This window comes from Rhinopithecus roxellana, chromosome 9 (assembly GCF_007565055.1).
Source record: "Rhinopithecus roxellana isolate Shanxi Qingling chromosome 9, ASM756505v1, whole genome shotgun sequence".
Classification (NCBI taxonomy): domain Eukaryota; kingdom Metazoa; phylum Chordata; class Mammalia; order Primates; family Cercopithecidae; genus Rhinopithecus; species Rhinopithecus roxellana.
The window spans coordinates 7,509,912-7,535,843 of NC_044557.1; the positions used below are offsets into that span (position 1 = coordinate 7,509,912).

The 25,932-nt window shown below is 43.4% G+C and overlaps 2 protein-coding genes across 7 annotated transcripts; both read right to left on the reverse strand.

Moving 5' to 3' along the window:
* Positions 1–148: 148 nt before the first annotated feature.
* AP3M2 (adaptor related protein complex 3 subunit mu 2) lies at positions 149–18,899 on the reverse strand. Of its 6 annotated transcripts, XM_030937880.1 has the most exons (10): positions 18,731–18,899; positions 17,272–17,330; positions 16,848–17,192; positions 13,718–13,889; positions 9,315–9,452; positions 6,182–6,267; positions 5,782–5,915; positions 3,968–4,175; positions 3,524–3,668; positions 149–2,382 (listed from the first exon to the last, which is right to left on the reverse strand). In XM_030937880.1, the coding sequence occupies exons 3-10, from the start codon at positions 17,118–17,120 to the stop codon at positions 2,282–2,284; spliced, it is 1,257 nt and encodes a 418-aa protein (XP_030793740.1). In that variant the 5' UTR covers positions 17,121–17,192; positions 17,272–17,330; positions 18,731–18,899; the 3' UTR covers positions 149–2,281. The 6 variants fall into 6 exon arrangements, with proteins under 6 accessions (XP_030793740.1, XP_010369249.1, XP_030793741.1 ...); XM_010370947.2 differs by lacking the exon at positions 17,272–17,330 and having other exon boundaries at positions 18,731–18,828; XM_030937881.1 differs by lacking the exons at positions 17,272–17,330; positions 18,731–18,899 and adding an exon at positions 18,588–18,651.
* On the reverse strand, positions 7,949–8,379 carry LOC115899665 (cytochrome c oxidase subunit 7C, mitochondrial-like). Its single transcript, XM_030937885.1, has one exon. It carries the CDS (start codon positions 8,273–8,275, stop codon positions 8,084–8,086), a length of 192 nt encoding a protein of 63 aa, XP_030793745.1. The 5' UTR covers positions 8,276–8,379; the 3' UTR covers positions 7,949–8,083.
* Positions 18,900–25,932: the final 7,033 nt, after the last annotated feature.

A 25,932-nucleotide genomic window follows, 5' to 3' on the forward strand; every position in this document is an offset into this window, starting at 1 on the left:
ATTGAAACACATGCTTTAGGTCCGCTGGCTGGTGAGGACAGAAGTGGTAAGATCCTCCCAAGTCGATGAGTTCCTCACTGCTTCTACTGAGGTGTGAGTGGCACAGCATTATTGTTAGTTCTGGTAACAAACCACTTAGGACATAGAGGACTGGTGAAACTCAACTTTATTAAACTTAAACAGAGAAGCTACTTCTGCACATGTTAAACACACATGGAACCGAACAGCTTGTTGGAGACACCCTACACTGCTTATGCTGACACTGCAGGGATGGTGGTGGCGATGCTTGCTTCACTCCATGGTCTGCACCACATGTGACAGGACAGTTATTTCATCTATGCTTACACCTGCAGGTCCTTTACTCTAGAAACACTCTATATCTTCTTAGGTGCTTCCCTTGAAACAGGATGAGTTCTAGAGGAAATAAAACAGCTGCACTTAACAAACCTAGAAATATTCAGGGACCAAGATTAGTTGTTCCGTGACCTAGGAAACCTTAGGATCCTGTAGGTCCCTCAGGAGAAGTGCTTCCAAGTACTCGGGAATTGTGGGGCAGAGATGATTCCCTTTCCGTGGTGGATGTGTATGTCACTCCAGGACAAATTACAGAGTGATGGAATGTGGAACATTCCGGTTGTGTCCAGTACACTTTATCCCAGAGGGAAATCACAAAGCAACACAACTCTGCAGCAAAAACTAGTCCCAAAGTTGGAAGATAAAACTAGCAAAAACTCTGCACTATTATTTAGAGAAAAGTTCTAGGATGTGGAGAGTATGGGTCTTCCTTTTTCTCCATGCACAAAGCAGAGCACAGTATCATTCCTTAAGCTATACTTAAACAAAAAACCTTTTGTATACATATTTAAATAGTAATAGACACACTGAACTAGGACAAAAATGAGCCACTGGGAAAGAAAGCCTGAGGTATCCCTTTAGTTGCCATGTTTCTTAAATTGGGTTGCTTACACCCATGATCAACACAGTCCATCTTCCTATAGCACTGATTTTATTCAGAGATTTAGGGGAAATGTTTTGTCTTAGAATGAAAAGGGACTGGTAGATATTAATGAATCCATGATAAGAGTACAAAAGAAAAGACTGTGAGGAAATAACTTTACCAAGCAGCTTCAAGGATCAACCACACCCTCGACGGTAAGCTTTCTCTTTTCCTAGGGCAACAGATGGAAAAGTTTCCAACCAACAGGAAGGTTAGGATCTGGTACCAGTCCGGCACTGACAAATGGAGATATGAGCTCACTCACTCACAGCCGTGCCCACCTTCATGGGAAGAGTCGGCCCTCTCTACTCCAGTACGATGACACACAATCCCTGGCTGCACAGGGGATTATGAGATTGGCTTCTCTGAAACTCTCCTACTTTCAAAAAATCCTGTGGAAGGATCAGGTAACAGGAAAATGGCTGGTGAATTCTGTAAAAGGAATTGAGTAGAACTGTTTTGGGTTAGAAAAGAAGCATTTTAGGCAGCCACCATGGGAAGAAGGCGGGGTCACCTTCTCACTGAAGACAAGAGACCAAGTGCTGATGGACAGCAACAGGCAGGCAGTGTCTGAAAACTAGTCTGATACCACCATGGTCTTCGAGGGAAAATCTGATTCCACCGGGGTTTCCATGTCAATAGTGGACTCAAATGTAAAAAGCCTCCAGTCCATTTCCAGAAGTACAAGTGTTTTCTACATGAGTAGAGGAATGAGAAAGAAACCAACTCAACTCTTTCCTTCCCAGCCCTCCTTAAAGTAGAGTCTGACCACTTTTCTTGCCAATCTTTCATTTAAGTGTCTCCTCCTAACTCCTTTACTTCTTTTTCCTCTTTCTTCTCCTTCATAGATCAGATCCTTAACTGGTCTTTCCTTGACTAACATTCATTTTCTTCCCATCTTTCTTTCTTTCTAATCTTTCTACCTTAAAAATCAACAAAGAAGTATTTCATTGGCTTTAGATAATTAAAGCCAAGCAACTTAAACAATGCTGGTCTTTCCTATAGAAACCAGGTTTAAAATGGTTACATAAGCACCAAGCTTCCTACCCCCATCACACACCTCGTCCTTGAGAACTGGTGTTGCTGTTGTTTCAGTTCCATCTAGTTCTCCCTGGTGACCTTTTCCTCCCTTGTTGAGTTCCATGGCACTGAAGGCTAAGGAAAAAAGGGAGCGGGTGGGTCCAGGAGGGGACTGACCTAGGACACACGCTGATTTTTTTTTTACTTTTAGACAAGTAAGAAATGAAAAAGTGTGCAATACTATTCCCTCTGCAAATGCTCCCTTCAGGTTCGAACTTGGAACTTTCCAGCTTTGGTCATGTATTTTATGCCCTTAAAGGGTTTGTACTTTTCTCCATACATATCCAGACGATTCACCTTGAGTCCTAGAAAGTAGGAAGAGAGGGAAAAGAGACATGAGGATTATTCAAAAGGAGCAGGTCACCTGTTTCTGTTCACTTCAATACAGAGGTCAGTGGGACCGAAGTCGCTGTGACAGGGAACCACTTATGCAGAGCAGATAGATTCTCCAGTCTCAGGACAGATACAGCAAAAAAAGGCTCCAACAGACAAGCTACCTATGAGAAGACCCGTCCCTAAAGTGGAAAGGGCACAAAGTGATGTGCAGACTGAAATGAGGATAAGGAAAAAATTAGACCACTGCATGATTTTTCTCAAATTATTGGACTAAATAAATGAATAACAAATGAATAGTGAAGTAAATTATAACTAAAGGAATTAACAATGAAAGTGATAATAAATGAATGCTTCCTAAGTATTCTCACTAGACTAAGCCAAAAATATTTTATACTGTATAGAGCTTTATAGTTTATCGTTTTAAGATGGAAGAGCTTATACGTTAAATGAATTCCAATCACTTAAATTGTATAAGGCCCGTTTGTACAGAAAAACAGAAACTTCATATAAAAATAAAGTCATCTCCTTTCCACATCACAGAGTTATTCTAAGGATTAAAAGAGAAAACACATGAAAAGAGCTTAAAACAGTGCCTGGAACATAGTAAATGCCCCCAAAGTGGAAACTGATTACTATTGTGTTAAGGTCAGCATAGACTACAGTGAACTGACCTGCAAAGGCCTAGTAGTTCCAAAATAGAAATAAGAGCAAACATGAAAGTCTTCTGAAATCAGGAGAAAGGAGTGGAAATTACTCTTCAGTTATAGCTGAGAATGCACATGCATTCTCATACTGAAAACCTTGGGAACCTGAAATGAACAACCCTAAGATGATCCAAAAATGGCTGGTGAACACTTCCTTCTACCAATACTGTTTCTTTCTCAGTGTGTCTCAGGCACTTTTATTCAGATCACTTATGCCAACTTCAAAGGAAGGATTGTAAATTTTCCCAAGAAATGTGCCAGAAAAGATGTTACTAAAGATTGTATATCAGGTAATGAAACTAAACCTTGTAAACAGGAAGCCCAGAAAAGTCTCCTGGTGCCTGCGCCGTGTGGCAGAAAGCCATTTTTGTTCCCTTTGGAGCCTCTTGAGCTCTGGCTCACTTACCAGAAATGGCCAACTGCTGGATCTTAAACTGCAGGTTAATTGTGGGATTTTCATCTGGTTTGGAAGCTCCAGCCTGAAGACTCATGGTCCCCTTCAAATTTGGTGGCTTTTGTGGATTTATTTTTCCTACATCCCAAGACAGCATCTTCAAAGAAAATAAAAATGGAGAAGCGGTCTTTCCAAAAAATAGTTACAGCAGAATCCTGCATTTGAGGTGGCTGAAATCTAAACTCACGCCACCTGTCCACAACATTATAAGTTGCCTCCGGGTATCCTTCCATTGAGAATTCTATGTGTTACTGTTAAGTTATCTCGCAGGAGAAAACAAGGTCCCTTTGATTCATCTCACCTTCCAAACAAGGTCTAGAGTCTATGCAGAGAGCCTGCAGACTGGTTTCTGCTTAAGTTAACATCAGCAATTCAAGATGTCCTGCTCATCCCTACCTTTGTGACTGGGTCGAATGTGTGCGTCCCCTGTGATGGAGTAAGGCTCATGTTCAGGACGCCCCTGGGCATCTGGCTGGTGACAGTCACTCCCTCGATGGTCTTCCCCATCGTCTGCTTGGGTCCCACCGTTATTTCAAAGCGTCCAAGGGAACTACTGTCCCGGAAACTGATGTTATGTTTGACATACACTGGGATTGCAACCAGACTGGAAATGAGAGACAAAGAGCCATTTCATTCGTGCACTGGGAAAATGGTAGTTCTCTCTCCTTTCACATGATGCTCTTTCTGCCTGTGGGTAGCTTCTTCTCCCTTAACTATGTCCTAACTTTTTATCTCAAAAAATAAACAGAAAAAAACCCCAGTAATCTAATTTTTTCTTTTTGAAAAGCTAATATACTGTCCAGTAAGTAAATTAACTTTTCTAATGACTCTGAATAATATAAACAAAATCAAAGAGTATACTACTATGAGAAAGGCATAATGTACAAAAGTGTATTATCATTATGTCTCTATGTTTTTAACTTGTAACATGTGACCAATCATCATTTGCACTAGGGAGAATAATATTCATAGCTCATGGGCCTTTTATAATTTTTTTTTTTTTGAGATAGGGTCTGGCTCGGTCACCCTGGTAGGAGTACAGTGGCACGATCATAGCTCACTGTAGCCTCGACCTACCAGGCTCAAGTGATACTTCCACCTCTGCCTCCTGAGTAGCTGGGACCACAGGCACACATCGCACTCCGCTAATTTTTACTCTTTTTTTTTTGTTTTTGTTTTTTTTTTTGTAGAGACAGGGTTTGGCCATGCTGCCAATGCCTGGTCTCAAACTCTTGGGCTCAAGTGATCCTCTTGTCTCTAATTTTTTTAGGATGCTTTCATCTGACCTCATCTGGTCCTTACAAAAACCCCACAAGGTAGGGTAGGCTGTCATGATTTGACAGAAGAAAAGGACTCAGAGCAGTCATGGAATAATCCTGAAGTAATAACGGCTCCTAACATTTATTGAGTACTTCCTGTTTGCCAGTCACCATGCTAAATGGTTTATATCCAGTTAAACCCTACCGTGTTTAATCCTCCCAATAAGTATGAAATAGATATTGCTACTGTAACTATGCAGTAGGTACTGATTTTATAGATGAATACTGATGTCCTTATACTTAACTGAGATTAAGTAACTTGTCCAAGGTTCTAAGTACTGAAGATAGAGTTTAAGTCCAGGGAGTCTGATTTCAGAGGCTGTGGCCTCAAGCACTCAGATATTTTCCCAAATGATTCACTCCACATCACACGGGAAGGGACTGGTGGCTCTGAGGCCTCCTGACTCTCTTCTGTCTGCATACCTTATACTATTCAAAACTGCTTCCAAAAGCCTTTAGATTCCAAATTAAAGAGAATGTTCAAGACCAAAAATCACTGCATTTTATGCTTTTTCATAGCATAACTTCATGCTTCTTTTAGATCAGGGACATTGAACACAGTATGCCCAGATTCTGATTTGAGAAAATAATGTTCTTGTTTAGACACACAACAACAACAAAAATAACAGCAAACTTAATGAGCACTTCTTTGTGTTAAGCACTATTCAGATTCTTATTCAATCTTCAGAACTTTTACTATTTTCAATTTACAGATGAGAAAAGAGATACATAGAGGTTAAGCAACTCACCTGAGATTACCCAATTAGTAACCACAGAAGCTGGAATGTGAACTCAGGTAACTCTAGAGCCTGAGTTCTCAATCACTACAGATATGGTTTCCACATACACGTACATACACAGATTCCATTCTTAATTATAAGAGCTGCTTACTTCTGTGCACTGACATGGTAAGACAGCAGGCGGAAGTTTCCATCAGGAGGGATGAAGGAGAGGATGCGCTCAGATTCCCAGCGCTTGAAACGAACACAAGGATGGAAGCTGACATCATCCAACAACCTAGGGTTCTACAGTCACCAGGAGAGGAGAAGCAAGAAGTGGGCATTAAACACCCGCTGTGCTTTCAGGAAAGCAATTTAAATGCTGTTTTTTATTAAACCACACACCACACACACAGAAATCATATGGTCACTTCTGGAAAATTCAAGCCTGAGACAAGCTTCGTGGCTGTCCTAATTATTTCTTCTTGTTCTATTCCATTCCCACTGCTCTGTCTTTCCAGCAGCATTTAATCTCTCATCCCAAGAACTCAATCTCTGGCCCAGGGTTTTACCATGAAGGAAAGTGTAAGATCCGGCATGCCAGTCAGCTTGACACAGGCATCAATCACCCCCTGGATCTCAGCAGTAATTGTGGAGCCTGAGACAGGAATAAGACAAAAAGAACAGATTACTGAAACCTTCTCTGTCCTTCTCAACAAACTTACCTCCTCCCTCCTTCTTTTCCTCTCTCCCTCCCCTTCCTCTCTCTCCCTTTCTTTCCTTCTGTCTAGCCATCCAATTCATTTATACAATCCATCTATCCATCATTCTGAACACTTATCAACTGCATATCAAGTATGAGACACTATGATGAGGAAATGGTGATAAAAAGATTAATGAGGTAGTTATTAGCCTAAAGGATTTTCAGTCTAGTATCAGAATTAAACAGAGCATCATTATTTTAGCCAACAGTTCAGAAAACTTCCTATCAGAAACTGTTCTCCCTAAGGTCGCCAGTGAGCTCTGCTGCTACAGTGAGTGGTCACTCCCGGTCTCTATCTTACAGGTCCTCTCTGTGGCATGTGTCACTGTCAATCACTTCTGCCTTCTCAAACATCCCTTCCTCCTAACCTCTCCTGGTGTCCTCCTATTTTCCCAGCTCCTCTTCCTCAGTGTCTTCGGCAGGTTCTCTTTCTTTGCACGTCCCTTAAATGCTTTTTCAGTTCTGAACTTCTATTTTCTTTCACTTTACACACTCTTCTGGGTTATTTTACCTACTTCCCAAGGCTTCAATGTTCATTTACGGCCTACTATTACCTATTCTTTTTTCAAGTTCAGCCCCAATCCTGCCTAATGGACATCTCCCACTTGGATGTCACCGAGGCACATGTCAGAAGTGAGTCCATTCTCTCACGCCCTGAACCTGGTGCTCCCATTTCCCCACCTATGTGATGGCACCATCTATCCTGTTGCCTAAGCCAGAAACACAGACACATCCCTTACAACGTCCACTTCCTCCCCCCACATCCAGTCAATGATCAGCTTCTCTCTTTTCGAGGACTCACCTCTCTCTGGTCTGTGCATTACTCTCTGTCCTCATTGCACTATGTTTTGGGCCTGGATTTCAGCCTCCTAGCTGCTCCCTGCCTTCAGGCCCACCCCACTTTAGACCATTCTTCACACAGCAGCCAGACTTATCGCTCTAAACTATAAGTCTCATCAAGTCACTCCCCAACTTAAAACTCTTCAATCACTCACATCTGCCCTCCTTAAACTGGCAGGCAAGGTTCTTCATGATCTGGCCATATATATTTTACATTTTCGTTGAGGTAAAACAGTAAAATGTAAAAATCTTAAAGTGTACAGCTCAATGAATTTTTAAATATATATACATTTATGCAAATACTAACTATAGCAAGATACGGAACATTTTCAGCATCCAAGAGCTCCCTCTTACCCATCCCAGGTAATCCACATCCCCAAAATTCTGCCTTCTATTACCTTAGACTAAATTGCACCTGTTTCAAACTTCATATACATGTAATCCCACTGTCTATAATCTTATGCATCTGATTTTTTGCTCAATATTGTGATGTTTGCGCATACTTTGCTCCCAAATCCACACATCTTAATAACTTCATTTCATTCCACCGATGAAGCATAAACACCCCCACCTCTCTGTTGTGTTTTGCTCAGGGGCGGGTACCTCTCATATGCTCCACCTTTTTACCTTCCTCTTTCCCTCACTAGACTAAACTAAGCTTTCTGCAGCCACAGACTATGCCTTATTCATCATCGAGTGCCCACTCTCTAGCACTGTGCTATGATGTAAGTTTTCTTTTTTTTTTTTTTCATGTCATAAGTTTATTGACAAACATATCTAGTATGCCATGAGTTAGAGTTTGATCCATTTCCAGAGGCTGTATCTCTTAAAATGCTCTTCATATCTGTTAAATGGACGAACTGAAACATCCTTATGATTTAAGCAGTTGGTGTCTTACTATAAGGAAGGGTGCAGCAAATGCAGATCCAAAGTACAAACACATCTTAACTAGTAACGCCCACTTGTTTTCCACTGAAAATGGCAAATTCTTCCCAGGGCCCTCCTCATAGTGGCTCCTACGGACCACAGAGGTTGTGAACCTCCAGATGCTGTGGCCCAACATAGCGCTGCTGGAAGCTCCGCACCGAGTACGGATGAAATGGCGGCACCTCACCAAGACCTTGTTTTCACGACCTTGTTCCCCGTGCTCCGTAAGTTTTCAATAAACATCTGTTGAACGAATAAGTTCACTAATGTGAAGAGGTTTCTTTTTCATTAAAAACAGGGTCTCACTATGTTGCCCAGGTTAGAGTGTAGCTGTTATTCACAGGCATAATCATGGCTCACTACAGTATCCAACTACCAGGACTAAGTGATCCTCTCGCCTCAGCCTCCCAACAGTTGGGACTACAGGCACGTTACCACTATGACTTGCTTCTACAAACTGTGAAGCTCTAGGACTTCTAGTCGTATTTACGTAATTCAGAACACACAGAAAAAGCGGCCCCCTGAATTTTGTGATTACAATTTTAGTTCTGCCATCAAAACCGGAAGACAATTTCAAGAAGGAAATTTAATCAAAAGAAAGTTAATTTGTTACTTTTTTTTTTTTTTTTTTTTGAACAGGGTCTTGCTGTTGACCAGGCTGCAGTGCAGTGTCATGATCAGGCCTTACTGCAACCTCAACTTCCCAGGCTCAAGCAATCCTCCCACCTCAGCCCCTCACGAAGCTAGGAATACAGGCATGCACTACTACACTCAGCTAATTTTTTTCACTTCTTATAGAGATGGGGTCTCACTATGTTGCTCAGGGTCTCACTATATTGCTCAGGCTGGTCTTAAACTCCAGGACTCAAGCAATTCTCCCGCCTCGGCTTCCCAAAGTGCTGGGATTACAGGCATGAGTCACTGCATCTGGCCTGTTACTTCTCTTTTTTATTCAAGAGGAAGACCAATAAAGCAAGTGAAAGTATGAAATAAATCCTGGTCTGCATCATAATACTAACGTCCATTCCCAGTACCCAGCACAGTGCCTGGCACAAAGTAGGCACTAAATTAAAGTGCATGACCTTGAATGAGGGTTAATTCTGAAACTACAAGCATTATATGAAAGATGCCCCTTTCTATTTTCATATTTCTGAGAACATATTAAAAGCACCTACCTGATTTATCAATAATTGCATCAATCTCTTCAATCACATCAAAATAGGCCTCATTGTTGGTATATTTCACCCCAGTCCGTCGCCAAGGCACCACTGACAGCTGCCCAGTGGGAAGTTGGTCACCCACATTGGTGCTTCCTGAGACAATTAATATTACTGTATTTTAACACCATTTTGACTCTAGAAACCACAGAACACCTCCCTAGAAGTTTCCATGCTCCCACTATTCATGCACTCAGTTGAATAATTTTTCAAACATAAGATGAGATTTTTCCAAACTTCCATATAGGGTAACTTCGTCTATTTTTAAAACTCCTTGTTGCCATCTGGTCTGCCTCTTCAAACAGAGTAAAGGTTTAAGAAAAAGTTACCTCAGAAACAGATATCATATTTTGGTTTTGAAAGTAACCTGAACTTAGTATCTCAGATTCCACAATAGCTTACAGCTTAAATAATGTATTGGCTTTCAGTAGAGTTGGTAATCTACATATAGATATAAAAATTTCATGGGTAAAAACAGTATCTGACCCTGAGGTAGGTTCTTAGGTACATTTATGGTAGGTATTAAAATGTACATATCAACATGATCTGTCTCATTCCTAAGTTCCAACACTGAAACTTAGGAAAAGAATACAAATTTGATCTCTCCCTGTCTTTAAGAATTGTAGATCAATTCCTTCACTAGTTTTTCCCTTTACAGGCATAATTTTTTTTAATTCAAAAGGTTTTATACTGACACGATAAAATATATTAATTTAAATTCTATTTCCTTCTTCCATTACCTGGATCCTTTTATTTTCTGTCTTAAAAAAAATCTTTTTTGAGATAGAGTCCTGCTCTATCGCCCAGGCTAGAGTGCAGTGGTATAATCTTGGCTCACTGCAACCTATGCCTTCTGGGTTCAAGCAATTCTCCTGCCTCAGCCTCCCGAGTAGCTGTGACTACAGGCGTGCACCACCACGCCCAGCTAATTTTTGTATTTTTAGTAGAGACGGGGTTTCACTATGTTGGCCAGGCTGGTCTTGAACTCCTGACCTTGTGATCCGCCCGCCTCGGCCTCCCAAACTGCTGGGATTACAGGTGTGAGCCACCGTGCCCGGCTAAACAAAATTTTTTAAGAGATAGGGTCTTCCTATGCTGCCCATGCTGGAGTGCAGTGGCTATTCACAGACACAATCATAACTCACTGCAGCCTTGACCTCCTGGGCGCAAGTGATCCTCCCACCTTAGCCTCCAGAGTAGCTGGGACCACAGGCATGCACCACCATGCCTGGCTAATTTTTGTATTTTTTTGTAATGACAGGGTTTCAAAACCATCTTGCCCAGGCTGGTTTCAAATTCCTGTACTCGAGTGATCCTCCCACTTAGGCCTCCTAAAGTACTGGATACAGGTGTGAGCCAAAGTGTCAGGCCCATTTCAACTTTTCAAAAGTGGTTCTTAGATACCCTTTTCTAGACTAAAGTGAGATACAGGCTTAACTAACTTCATAATATTCGTAAATGATTCAGGCACTAACAAAGCTTTCAAGGCTCAAAATGAACTCAGAATACTGAAGAAACCACCAACTTTGTTTCCTTAAAAAGAGGAACTATGTATTAAAATGTATCATCAAGATATAATAATCAAAGCAGTCTAGGGAAAAGGCAAGAAAGCCTAAAAGCAGACCAAGAATCCACAATGACAGGACAGGATAGAAATGTCATTCTAAAACAGGGGAAAAGGATAAATTACACAATGGTGCTAGGACAACTATTTTGAAGAAAGAAACATTATTGTACACCAAGATAATTTTCAAATGGATTAAATAATTAAATCCAAAAATAAAATCACAAACTAACTAGAATAGACATTTGAAAAAGATCTTCCCTTCTCTGAGATTAAAAAGACATTCTCCTGTTTTGTCTAATAATTATAAAGTTGGTGTTTAGTTCCTTAACCTAGCTGGAATTTATTTTGTGTATAGTGTGAAGTGGAGGGACTTAATTTTTTCCATATTGAATCTGACTGTCCTAACACAATACAGTTAACAACTGGCCCCTGGTCTACTGATTTGATAAATGACCACATCTATCTACACCAAATTCCTATAAAAGCAAGAGTCTGTTTCTGGGCTCTTTTATCCCAGTGATCTATCTGTCTGTTACTGGACAAATACCAAATTTTAAAAACTACCCAAACTTCATACAGATTGAGTAATCTTTATCTGAAACGTTCGGGACCAGAAATGAAATGTTTCAAATTTTGGATTTTTTTAAATGTTGGAATATCTGGATTATACCAGTTGAGCATCCCAAATTCAAAAAATCTGAAATCCTCCAATGAGCATTTCCTTTGAGTGTCATATCAGTGTCCAAAAAGTTTTGGATTGTAGAGCATTCTGGATTTTGGATTTGGGATGTTAAACCTGTAATATATCTTACATTACATTTTATAGGACACATTTTATCTTTCCTCTTTTTAAAACTATTATTTTCAAAACTCTCTTGGGTCTTGTAGGATGTCTACTGTATGAATATTTGTCTTGTGTACTATACAAACTTAACCTGTAGTGATATTTAACAGGGCAAATCTTCCCAACAACCCCTTTGTAATTCTTTTTCAAAACTGTCCTGGCTATTCTTACAATATTTATGCTTTTAAAATGCATTTTTCAATCAGTTTGTAAAATCCCATGAATATGCTCATTTATGCATTAAACAAGACCCAAAATGTAAAATCTTAACGAAACAGAATGATTAATTTGATCAAATCAAAACATTTAGAATGTGGCTAAACAACACCAGAACAAAGCTAAATCACAAGTGACAGATTGTAAGAAAATATCTGTAATGCAGTAATCAAAAGACATAAAGATCTCCCATGAAAGAGATTATTTTAAATCCATATGAAAAAAGAAAAACATTTCAACAACAAAAAAATGAACAAAGGACATGAAAAAGTAATTCACAATAGAGGAAAAACAGTCAATAAACACTTGAAAAGATTTTAGTTTCCTTAATAACAAAAAATGACTCTGTAAATACAAGATATCAATAAACTATCAAATTGCCAATGTTTCTAAAAAATTATTAATGACAATTTGACTACAGCACTTTGAAATTGTTACTGAAAGTATAAATTGGCCTAACTTTTCTGGAGGGCTACACATTATGGTACTTAAAATGTATACACCCCTTGACACAGCATTGCTACCTCTACTACTTAAAAGAAATCATCCAGATGTGCACACCAAGATTCAAGTATAAGAATGGTAATCCTTGTTATTCAAAAGAACAAAAATATCAGTAACATCATAATTAGGGATTCAGTAAAAACTGAAAAACTTTGGGTCCACATCACATGGAAGAAAACTGTAAGTTATTAAAAATGAAGGCCAGGCGTGGTAGCTTCCACCTGTAAGCCCAGAACTTTGGGAGGCAGAGGTGGGTGGATCACTTGAGGTCAGGCATTCGAGACCAGCATAGTCAACATGATGAAACCCCATCTCTACTAAAGAATACAAAAATTAGCTGGGCATGGTGGCGTGTGCCTGTAATCCCAGCTACTAGGGAGGATGAGGCAGGAGAATCACTTGAGCCCAGGAGGCAGAGGTTGTAGGGAGTTGAGATCGCACCACTGCACTCCAGCCTGGGCGACACAGCAAGACGCCATCTCAAAAAAAAAAAAAAAAGAAAGAAAAAAGAAAAAGAAAACGAAGAAAAAAGAACAAGAACCATGTACAAGACATCATCATGGGATAATGTTCATAAAATATCATATGTTAAAAGTGTGGTGGGATTAAGAGTGATTTTTACATTCTTTGTGCTTTTCTGTATTTCTGAGGTTTCTACAATAATCATGTGTTTCTTCTATAATCAGAAAAAATATTTTTAAAGAACATTTCATTTTGTCATCAAAATCAGGGTATTTTCCACAAAGCAAAAATATTATTTCAGGTTGTACTCAGTTTACAAGAGTGGTCAGGCGCGGTGGCTCACGTCTGTAATCCCAAGACTTTGGGAAGCCGAGGCAGGTGGATCCCCTGAGGTCAGGAGTTTAAGACCAGCCTGGTCAACATAGTGAAACACCATCTCTACTAAAAATACAAAGATTAGCTGGGTGTGGTGGTGCATGCCTGTAATCCTAGCTACTCAGGAGGCTGAGGCAGGAGAATCACTTCAACCCAGGAGGCAGAGGTTGCAGGGAGCCAAGATCACGCCACTGCACTCCAGCCTGGGTGACAGAGGGAGACTCTGTCTCAAAAAAAAAAAAAAAAAAAAAAAAAAATCTACAAAGAGCAAAATTAAAACACTGGGACACCTGAGATCCCCAAAGACAAACACTCAAAACAACATGTGACACTGGACTAAGTCACTCAGGCTGCAGGATGGCCACTCTCTATCGGTTTCCCCCTCCGCCATACCTGTGATGGTGTTGACAACCGTTCGAAGGATAGTGGGAGGCTTTATGAGTTCTTTAAGAATGTTCGACTCGGTAGCCAATGGAAAACCATTGTCAAGCATCTCTTCCAATACCTCATAAACCACAACCACATTGTCTTTGATCACTGGCTCTGAACAGACTCCAAAATAATCCTGATGGAGATAGAATATATGCATTGATCACTCAGATACTGTAAAATAAATAAATACATAAACAAACAAACAAATAAATAAATAAATAAATAAAAAGAACGTGCCTACAGAGAATAAGGATCTGGCCTGTCCATGTGTTTCTGTGCTACTCTTCTACAATGAGGGAATGCAGCATAACCATAGTTCTCTTAGGCAGTCTGTTTGGCAGAGAGCACTAGATTGGCTTATGGTACTACTGTGATTACTAGCTTCCTCTACAAACAAGAGGAACTTAAATCTTTGGGTTAATTTCCTCAACTTGATAAAATACACAGAATACAAAATTGAATCTTGATTATATATGCTTATGAACAAGAATTTGAAAGAATTACACAAAATAATACTTGATATGACAAAGAATAGTACATGAAAATCTTTACCCCTACTGTTGTGCTATTTCTTAACATTCATGCAAGCTAGTATACCTGAAAAATCCTCTGGATCATCTTTAAGATGCTAAGATTCCAAGAACTCTTTGTCCTTTTATTTAAAAGGCTACCATTAGATGCTAAATTATCTGGATTGTGGGAAAGCATTGGATTTCAAACCAGAAAACCTAGATTACAATTTTGTCATTTGTAGATTAAGTCATGTTAACTAATTTTGATCTTGATTCTTTAATGGTATAATCAGGATAACACCACTGGAGGCAAAGGGCTGTAAGAACTAGGCATGACTAATTAAGCACTAACGCTCATGAATGTACTTTGTAAACTATAAAGCATTACAAAATGGAATGAGTGATCTTTAGCAAGAAATGTTCGTGGCCATTCAATGTTCCCTTCTAGCAATGTTAGTATGTCTTTTACAGGACCTCTGAGAGGGTCACAAAACCCTCTTGAACTCATAGAATGAAGGAAAATGTACCCCTTTTGAGAAAGTCCATTCTATTCATGAACAGCTCTGATCATTCCAAAGTTCTTTCTTTTGCTAAACTGAAATTTGCCTCCTAGCTCTGTTTTACAGAGCAAGTGTACATAACAGCCCTGCAATTACTTGAAAACTATGAGTTTTCACTTCAGTTTTTTTCTTCTCAGAGCCACAACTCCAAGATACTTGCGCAGTTCATGATAAGGTATGGTTTCCAGGTTGTTTCACCATCTTTCCATTTCTTTGATATCCAAAACTGAACAGACTCTACTAGAGTCTAAATTACATTAGAAAACGTCGATTATCCACAAGATTCCAATACCCGGGTCACCTAAGAATCAGGAATATATTCCTAAAACAAAAAGATTTCCTCTTTTTAAGAGAAAAATTCTCATTTTGAATGAGAATTCAAAAGAAAAAAAAGTCACATATTTCCTTCCCAAGAATGACTTATTTTTAAAAAATAAAACACCACTAGGTTTTATAAACCAGGTGTCATGTGAACTAAGCAGCTGGAAAGGAGCCTCGCAATACGGCCAAGTGCTGCAGCCAGCCAGCGAGCCTGCAATTCTATTGCCGGGCTGCTCCTGACACATTCCGGTCCTGGAAAAATCATGTTGCCGGAGAGGACGCACATCGGAGAAGACCTGATAATCAGGATGTCCACTGACTTTTAACAACTGCTTCAAAAATGACAAGCTCTGAAGTCTCAGACTTCCAAATTAGCAACTTTACTCTGCTTTCCCAAATTCCTCTGTGGTTTCAACTAGATCAAACAAACAACTTTTCTCACTTCCTGTCTTGTAATAAGTTACATTAGTATGACCATATGAAGCGGCTGTCAGTTCCACCAGTGGAACTGTTCATCTTAGAATGGGTGAAGTATCACATGCGGAAATCATAACAAGGCCCAGTTACAGTGGTTTAGCATCACAACTCCTGGGTTCTTCTAGTTCTTCCACATACTGGGGCTTATCATACTTAGGTTTTCACTGTGCAAAGGGGCTGGTATGCTGCATGAGAATTGAAATTCCAGAATAGTAGTACTATCAGAGTATTTGCAGGGGAAAACACAAAACGTATTTTAATTTTCTTGGGAAGGGAAGTTGTTCTAGACGTGAGTACAAGAGAAATTACTCTCTGACTTGCTTTTTAACTTTTATCATAGTGTGTAAGTCCTCATTCTCTTCTCCAATGCCACAATTCCAGTGTTCATATGACTCATTCCAGACCTCATATGACACAGAAGTTAAACCAAAGGGCCCTTGCTTCTCATTCGAGTTATGCATATAACCACAACAGTTAGAAGCTGAGTGGTTCTGTTGGGAGAAGGTTCCCGTGTGTGAATCCAGGGCCGGTGCAGTCTAAACTCCTGTGCTGCAAGTGGCATTGTGTCCTGCTATCACTGACCTCCCTTAGACACCACTCCCTAAGTTCTTAAAATCTATTCCTGAAGAAAAAGCTTAAAATGAAAACTGCCTCATAAAATGGCTCACTTAAATTCTTACAGGCACATGAAATTTCCCAATCTCATCTTTGCAAGCAGAGCTCATCAGTAGCACTCTCTCGCTAAAAAGAAACACCCCAAACTTGAGAACTAGTACAGGTTCATGAATTACGCGACTGGGACAGTTAAATTAAGCATTGCTTAGCTTGTTCTACTTTTTCTCTTCTAAAACTTTACGCAATCACTTTCTCATGCAACTCAAAGCAACGCAGATAATAGTTAGGATCAAGACCACCAGGCAAAAACAACCTAAACTCTAATTTGTGAGCAAAAAGTAGAATCAGAGCTAGAAAGGCTATATACAGTCATCACAAATAGGTTGGCTTTCCCACGCAAGAGGTTCAAAAGTATTCCATTTGTCATTTTGTATGCAGCCAATTCAATAAATAGAAACCAGAAACTTATCAGATGGGAAAGGAAGTGAGTAATACCAGAGTTTTGATTTTTTTTTTAAGTTTCTTAATGGAGGCTTTATACAATGGAAACAGGACTATAAAGACACTTCACGGTTTACATATATGAACTTTCCCACATTCACGAACCTGAAATGTGTCCACCACTCGGTGAAGAAACTCAATGACAAACAGAGGGGGGACCTCCGTCTGGATCACAGCCACAAAAAAAATCTTGTGGCGGTAAACACTTAAGAGATAGTGGTGAGGGGTAGGGATAACTGGAGGCACATTTTCTGCCTCAGTAGCTCTCTCTTGCGCCTCAAAAAAGTAATCACAAACAGAACGGCTGACCACACTTTTCCAATGTTTCTCCAGGAATATGTCTCCAGAGGAGTTGATCAAGAAAAGACTATGAATCATGGTGGCGATTGTCAGTGACAGAAGAAAGCCTTTTTCAATCTGAAAGCCTCAGGACTCTGTAAATTTTCAACTCTAAAAATAAAAGCAGCAATATTCAGTTCCATTCAACCAAAACGTCCTCCCCATCTTTTCCCAACAGTCCAAGACTTACCCATCTTTCAAGACCAGGCCCAATCTTCCCCTCCTGCATGAGCCTGAAGATAGCCCTCCCTTGAATTCGAAAGGATAATGATCAGCCATCTGACTGTCAATCATATACTCCCAGTTATCTTTACTATCGCCCGAATTGCATCCATTTAAAATAGTACTTAATCTGTGGGTGTCTATTTTCTCAACCAAACTGCAAGCTCCTTGAAGAAAAGGACCGTGCCTCATGTTTTGTGTTGCAGCCAGGCAACACAATCAGAGTTCTTTGAAGAGGGCTTCGAAGAACACTGAATTTGATGTCATGTTCCGGCAACAGCTCACGCATATACAAGAAATGTGCAGCTTAAAAATACGATAGCCACTGTGGGACCAGCGAGCACCTGAAAGGTAACTGGTGCGAACTGAGATGTGCTGTAAGTGTAAGACACACGACAAATTTGGAAGGCTTTGTATGAAAAAAAAATTTTCAAATCTTACCAATAATTTAATATTGATTATATGTTGCAATAACATTTTGGATATCCTGGGTTAATTCAAATATATTAAAATTAATTTAACCTGTTTTATTATTTTAAGGTGGTTACCAGAACACGTACAATTAGATATGTGGTTCGCTTTCCATTTCTGCCCGCCAGAATAGGTGGCAGGAATGGAAAGCTGCCCTGCGGGGTCTTTATTCATCCAATCAGATCTGTTCTCTGAGCACTCCTTAGGCTCTTGTTAATACAGTAAGACATTGGGGGCCTTTAAAAAGATCCCTTGGGGCTCCCGCCTGTGATCCCAGCACTTAGGGAGGCCTCCGCGGGCAGATCGCTGGAGCTCAGGAGGTCGAGACCAGCCTGGACAACAGTTTGAGACCCTGCCTCCAAAAAAAAAAAAATTCCTGGGGGACAGACACCCCAAGGCCCTCAGGCGGTTGCATCTCTCCGGCGCCAGTCCCCACGATGTGGCCATTCCGCGAACCGGCGCAGGTGGTCAAAACGCAGAGGCCTGCGGTGCCCAGCGCTGCCGGACGAGATGGCGGGAGAGAGGGACAGCCGGACAGCCGGGCATGCAAGGGAGAGGCGGCGGCCCAGGCGGGCGGTCCCTGGGCTGGCCCTGGCCCAGAGCCGGCGGCGACGGAGGCCGCGGGGCTGCGGGCGGGCAAGGGCCGGGCTAAAGGGGCACGCCCGTTCCCGGGTGAAGAGCGCAGGGGCGCCGGGCCGCGCCAGCGAGCGCACGTGCGCTGCCATGGCAACAGTGTCCCCTCCGCCCCCCGCCGCCGCCGCCGCCGCGGCGCCAGGGCGGACCCCTCCCCGAGTCCTGAACCCGGCCCCTCACCTCTCCCCGTCGCGTCCCGCAGCCCTGAGAGGTCGCCCGGCGGCATCCTGAGACCCCGCCCCCGCGCCGCGCATCCCCGCCCCGACCGTCCCGCGCCCAGCTTCCGCCCCCGCCCCAGGCCCGGGGTCGTCACTACTCCTCACCCTGCCTAGCTGCTCACAGAGCCCACCGCTCCTAGGCTCGGACAGGCCCTGCCCCGCCCACCGCGCGCGCTGAAGCAGCCGCTCGCCCGCTGATTGGCCGACCCGGAAGCCTTGCGGCCGCTCCGCCCACGATCTGCGCCTGAAGGCCGCTGATTGGGCATCTGGGAACCGCTCCTCCCTTCTGATTGATCGCTGTTGGCGGCTTGCCCTGTTGTCGGGCTCGAGTACCCCGATTGGCCCTGTTGAGGCCCCGGTCATCTCCGATTGGTGCAGCTCTGTAGCCCGGAGCCCTGATTGGAGGTCGAAGACAGTGAGGGCCGCTCGGCCCCAGTCATCCAGTCACAAAGGGCTGGGGCGGCCGCCGCGCTCGCGTGATTGCGGAGTGCGCCTGGAGGGGGCGCTGGAGTATGTGTGTGCCGGGGCGGGGTGGCTTCCGGGCACGAGTTACTGACAGCACCTCGCGGGTGATAAATCCTGAGGGCGGCGACTACCCTCCGCTCCATCGGTGCCTTTGGGAAGAGCCGCCTTCTCTGTTGTACTGGGCCCTGGGTCAGGTCGGCGCGGCTGGCGTTGGAGCTTCTGACGCCGAGTCCTGAACCCCGACTCTGGAGGCCCCTAGCCCCACTGGGCCGCGGCAGGGCGCCCACCCTCCAGAATCTCAGTTCCCAGACGGGGAGTGAGGGGCTAGACGGGTCTCTCCACCGCTTTGGAGACCTCAGGACTTGGATACGCTTTTGAGTGGTCCCAGTCGTCGTGATCCACGACGGCGTGGAGTGGAAGTCAGGACCAGGGATCGCCCCAGTGTCGCAGGAAGTCAGGCCCAGATGCCGTGAGGCGTCGCCAGCCTTGGACCCAGCAGTGGGCATTGGTGACAGTGGCGACCTCGCCGATGAGGGGTTCGCCCTCCCTGGCATTAGTTTTCACTTTGGTGAAATGGAGCGTGGGTGGCAGCTCCTCCACACACAAGCCCTTTGCTGAGGTGGTGCGGTGGGGGCTTCTCTTCACACTTGCTAAGGGCAGATAGTTGGCTGACTTTGAACTAAGGAGAAAAGCCAGAAGCAAAATGGCAGAACGGTGTGACGCTGGTTGGGCTTAGGGACGCTGGTGCCACAGAACTTGGCTTGAACCCGCTCCAACATTTACAACCTGGGTGATGGTGAGAAGGAACTCCTCTAAACTTCAAGTTCCTCCCTTCTCAAATAAGGACGTGAATAGTACCTCCCTCGTAGAGTTGTGAGGATTGAGTTAGAAAATGCTAGCAATTGTTATGCCCTAAGGAACAGCACACGATACAATAACACGTGATAATGTGTGTCTAAGGTGCAGAAATGCAGTCGCTGCTGTGAGCATCTCATTCATTCACTGAATTAACATTTGCCGAAAACCGCCAGGTATCGTCCTGTGCTTGATGCTGGAGATGCTGCAATGACTGCTGTCACAGGCATTGTCCCTGTGGTTACAGGGCCCAGCAGGAAAGACAAATGAGAAGCGAGGGACTGCAAGGCAGTGTGATGAATAAGGAACACATAGGGGGTGGGAGGAGTGCTGTAGAGATGGCTGACCTAGAGTCAGGGAAGACCCTCTACCTTGAAACCTGAAAATGAGAATGGATCCCTCAAATGCAGGGATAGATGGACAGAGAAAAAAGTACATAAGGAAGGCTCTGGAGATGAGCAAGTTAAGTATAGCTGAGCTGGAATGGTAGGAAGAGTACAGGGAGATGAGGCTGGAAAGGTAAGTAGGAGCCAAGTGGTTGTGAACCGTGGAATTGCTAATATTTATAAAACACTGTGCCATACACTGTGTTTTAAATTTGTAAGTACCATTCCATAAATATTTAGTGAGCTACCATGTGCCAGGCACTATTTCAGTGCTTGGATACATAACACCAGTAAACGAAAGACAAAAATCCCTTGGGGCTGGGCGGGGTGGCTCACGCCTATGATCCCAGCACCTTGGGAGGCTGAGGTGGGCGGATCACTTGAGATCAGGAGTTCAAGACCAGCCTGGCCAACATGATGAAACCCTGTCTCTACTAAAATTAATTAGCCAGGCGTGATGGCACGTGCCTGTGGTCCCAGCTACTCAGGAGGCTGAGACAGGAGAATCGCTTGAACCCAGGAGGCAGAGGTAGCAGTGAGCCAAGATTGCATCACTGCACTCCAACCTGGGCGACAGAGTGACTCTGTCTCAAAAAAAAAAAAAAAAAAAAAAAAAATTCCCTGTCCTAGTGAAGCTTATATTCTAGTGGGGGAAAGACAGATAATCAATAAACATAAGTAAAGTATATAGTAGGTTATAAGATGGCATGTGCAGTAAAAAGAAAAAAAACTCTATCAGGAGTGTTATGGGATTGGAGGGCAAATTACAGTTTTTAAGAAAGTAGTGAGAATAAGCCTCATTGAGAAGAGACATTAGCGCCAAGACTTGAAGAAGGCAGAAGAGTTAACTATAGGGAGATCTCAGGGGAAAGCATTCCAGGAAGGGGGACAGGCATTGCAAAGCCTGTAAGGCCAGAATGCTCCCGGGGAGTTCCTGGAGCAGGAAGGGTGACAGTGTGGCTGGAGTGAAATGAGCGCAGGGAAAAGGAGGAGACAAGGTTACAGGGTGGGTGGCCTGATCACACAGGGGCTAGAAAACTCTTTTAAAGCTTATGAAGAGCCTATGGAGGGTTTGGACTAAGGGATGATAGGATCTGATTTATCAGTCATCTGGGTTGAGAAGACTGTGCAAGGAGACCAGTGAGGAGGCCGCTTCAGTGACCCAGGTGAGAGGTGATGGAGCTCAGACCAGGCTGTGGCCATGGAGGTGGTGAGGAGGAGGTGGACTGTGCATGAGTCTCCAGGAGGAGCCAGCTGGATTTTCAGATGGATGGGATGTGGGGAGTGAGAACAAGAGAGAAGCGAGGGCCACTGAGCTTCAGCATGGAGAAGGATAGTTTAATCAACTGAGACTAGAAAGACTATGGGTAGGCCAGGTGTGGTGGCTCACGCCTGTAATTCCAGCACTTTGGGAGGCTGAGGCAGGTGGATCACCTGAGGTCAGGAGTTCGAGATCAGCTTGGCCAACATGATGAAACCCTATCTCTACTAAAAATACAAAAATTAGCCGGGTGTGGTGGCGGGTGCCTGTAATTCCAGCTACTCAGGAGGCTGAGGCAAAAGAATTGCTTAAACCTGGAAGGCGGAAGTTGCAGTGAGCCAAGATTGTGCCACTGCCCTCCAGCCTGGGCAATAAAGCAAGACTCCATCTCAAAAAAAAAAAAAAGAAAGACTATGGTAGGGCAGGTTGGAAGGGAGAAAACTCAGGAGTTTGGTTTTGGACATGTTAAGTTTATTGTATGTGTTAGTCCATTTTGCTTTGCTATAAAGCAGGGAGGTCCAATCTTTTGGCTTCCCTGGGCCTCTTTGGAAGAAGAATTGTCTTGGGCCACACATAAAATACAGTAACACTAACAATAGCTGATGAGCTTAAAAAAAAAAAAAAAAAAAAAAAAAGCAATCACAAAGAAATCTGATAATGTTTTAAGAGAGTTTATGAGTTCATGTTGGGCTGCATTCAGAGCTATCCTGGGCCGCATGCAGCCTATGGGCCTCGGGCTGGACAAGCTTGCTATAAAGGAATACCTGAGACTCGGTAATTTATAATAAATGTAAAAGAAGTTTATTTTGCTCATGGTTCTGTAGGCTATGCAAGCATGGCACCAGCATCTGCTTGGCTTCTGGTGAGGCTTCAGGAAGCTTTTACTTATGGCAGAAGGTGAAAGGGGAGCAGGCAGTTGCGTGGTGAAAGCAGGAGCGAGCGAGCGAGCGAGCGAGAGAGAGAGAGAGGAGGTGCCAGGCTCCTTTAAACAACCAGCTTTCTCGTAAACCAACAGAGTGAGAACTCATTAGCACGGGGAGGGCACCAAGCCATTCACAAGGGATCCACCCCCATGACACCTACTAGACCCACCTCCAAAACTGGGGATCATATTCCAACATGAGATTTGGAGGGGACAAACATCCAAACTATATCAATATATCTGTGAGCTCCATTAGCTATCCAATTGATGTTGAGAAAGCAACTGGACATATGAGTCCAGGGTTCAGGAGAGTGGGCTGAACTTGATATATAAATTTGGGTATTTTTAGTATATGGATATTTAAAGTAGTAGGACCTGTTGCGATGACTGAGGGAAAGAGCTTAGAGAGATAAGAGAACCAGATTCCAGGGGCTCTCCAAATTTAAGAGTTCACATAAGAGAGGAGGATCCGGAATCATATAATCCCTCCAACTACTCTAAAATGAATTACTGTTGTGATCCCCTTTTTGTAGATGAGGAAGGTGCAAAGACTGCTTAAATAACCTGCCTAAGGTCAGACAGCAAAACTGTGATTCAAGGACGTTGGAAGATCTGAGCAGAATGGCTCAGATTCCACACCTATCTCTAAGCCCAGGAACCCACTGAAGAAATGTGAAGCAGGAGAGTGGCACCCTTTCAGATTTCCATTTCAGAAAGACTAGTGTGCAGGATGGACTGGAACAGGCTGAGCCTGGAGGCTGGGAGGTCATTTAGACAATTGCAGCAATCCCTAGGAGAGAGCTAGTGCCTGGAGCCATGAGGCAGGGATTAGAGAGAAGTGGATGACTTCCAGAGAAGATAGGGATTAGGGATTAGTGGAATGTTGGTGGTGAGGCAGATTAGGTTTCTGATTCGGGCAACAACGTGGATGGAAGCATCATGCATTGAGATGGGGATCACTGGAAGAGAGGCCCCTTGAGGGGAGGGCGTATGAATCCAGTCATATAGCAATGCCTGGGGGCATGAACCAAGTTGACACTCAAATATTTGTTGAATTGAATAAAGTAACATAGAATCTGAGAGCTCATATAATACTTTCCCATGACTTTAAGAGAGGCCACAGGAAATCATTGACAAATGATAAGTCAGTCTATTTTATGCATAAAAATCTCTAGGGAAAGATTTTCTAAAGCTGCCACTGACAAACCATTCTGGTGTTTAACAGCTGAGAAATTTTTCTACCATAAAAAGTCAATCCCAGCTATCAGGATTCACTGAGAACCATTTATTTATTTATTTATATTTAATTTTTGGTACCAGACAAGAGGGGCCTTGCCCACCCAGAAAGACATTTTTTTCAGAGCTCCAACGTCATTTCTGTGGCTTTGCCACTTCCTCCCTGTTCACACGTATGCTCTCCTTGCAACACACCTCACTACCGGTCATGCACTGAAGCAATGGAATGCCTTCTCCTCATGCCTCCCTTCTCACAGAGCCCTCTACCTGGCACATGTTTGTCTTTTTCTCATCCTATTTTGGAAATTCGCTCCAGCCCGCAAGGCCCAGCCATATGTTTCCTCCTCCACAAAGTCTGTTTGAAGCTTCATACCCCCACACTGGGAGTAATGTTTCCCTCCTCTGTGATCAAAGAGCATTTCCCAGCTCTTTCATGTAACCTACAGAGCGGGCACACTCTGCCATGCATCAGCGTGTGCATCTGCTGACCAAATCTGGATTCTAAGCTCTTTGGGAAACCATAGTGTGTGTCTCACAATGTCTAGTGAACAATCACCTATTAAACTAACAGTGATGGAGTGCTTACAACCTCCTGGACACCGTGGGTACAAAGATGCGGTACTCTATGTTACTTCAAGGAACATACAATCAAGTGGAGGGAGGATTTAAAGAACAGACCGCTCCCCTTATCAAAACCAGGCCAGGCGCCGTGGCTCACACCTGTAATCCCAGCACTTTGGGAGGCTGAGGCGGGTGGATCACCTGAAGTCAAGAGTTGGAGAACAGCCTGGCCAACATGGGGAAACCTTGTCTCTACTAAAAAAAAAAAAAAAAAATTAGCTAACCGTGGTGGTGTGCGCCTATAGTCCCAGCTACTCGGGGAGGCTGAGGCAGGAGAATTGCTTGAACCCAGGAGGCGGAGGTTGCAGTGAGCCAAGATCGCGCCACTGTACTCCAGCCTGGGCCACAGACGGAGACTCCGTCTAAAAAGAAAATCAAAACCAGCTCCGTTAAGCCTGGCCATGAAAGGAGCCCGTCCATGTGGAGAGGAGAAACTGAACCTGATGCCCTACTCTAGAAAAAGAGACCCACCTTCCCCTTAGGGACCTCTCACTGCTGGCTACAGCTCCCACCACCATACTGGTTTTGGGAACTCTTCAATGGCATTTAGACACACTATTTTTTTTGTTGTTTAATTTTCTATGGCAGAGCAGAGACTAGGATGGACATTTATCCAAAGCTTGTCTAAAGACTTGAAGATAGACCGGGCGCAGTGGCTCATGCCTGTAATCCCAACATTTTGGGAGACGGAGGTGGGTGGATCACTTGAGGTCAGGAGTTCCAAACCAGCCTGGTCAACATGATGAAACCCCGTTTCTACTAAAAATACAAAAATTAGCCAGGCATGGTGGCGGCCACCTGTAATCCCAGCTACTTGGGAGGCTGAGGCATGAGAATAGCTTGAACCTGGGAGGCGGAGTTTGCAGTGAACCAAGATCGTGCCACTGCACTCCAGCCTGGGTGATAGAGTGAGACTCAGTCTCAAAAAAACAAAACAAAACAAATAAAGACCTGAAGATAACAGGAAGTGAGCAGAAAGAGTAACATGCAACTAAAAATGTAGCTCACAAATGTGATCCAATCCTGGCATCTTAGATGTCTCTATGGGATGCACACCTGCTTCCGGGGACAGGGGTGCTGTGTACCTCCTCTCACCCAGGAACCCCAGGAAGCCATCTCAAGTTCCTAAAATCCAAGCCCTGTCTGACAAGGAGACAGCAGCCTCCCTCTCCTGGTGGCCTCAGGCTGGCTTCCTGGTTCCAGTCTCCTGAGGGACATAATTATTGCACCAAATGGTCCCTTCCCCAGATGATTAACCATAAGAATATCCAATCATGAGGCCACACTCTCGCCTCAAGGGCATGGCATTATTCTGTGGCATGTTAGCAGACGCTCCGAGGTTCTTTCTCTACGCTTTCCCTGGATGGCTTCATGAGTGTACTACTGTTTTAATGATGACAGCTCTCAATGTATCTCCAACCTGAACTGTTTTCCCCAGCATAGTAAACAATACTACCATCCACCCAGCTACTCAAACCCATGAGTCATCCTCAAGTCCTCCATTACCCTCATCCCCTCATGTAATCAGAAGCACACCCTGTGGATTCTATCTTTAATGTAC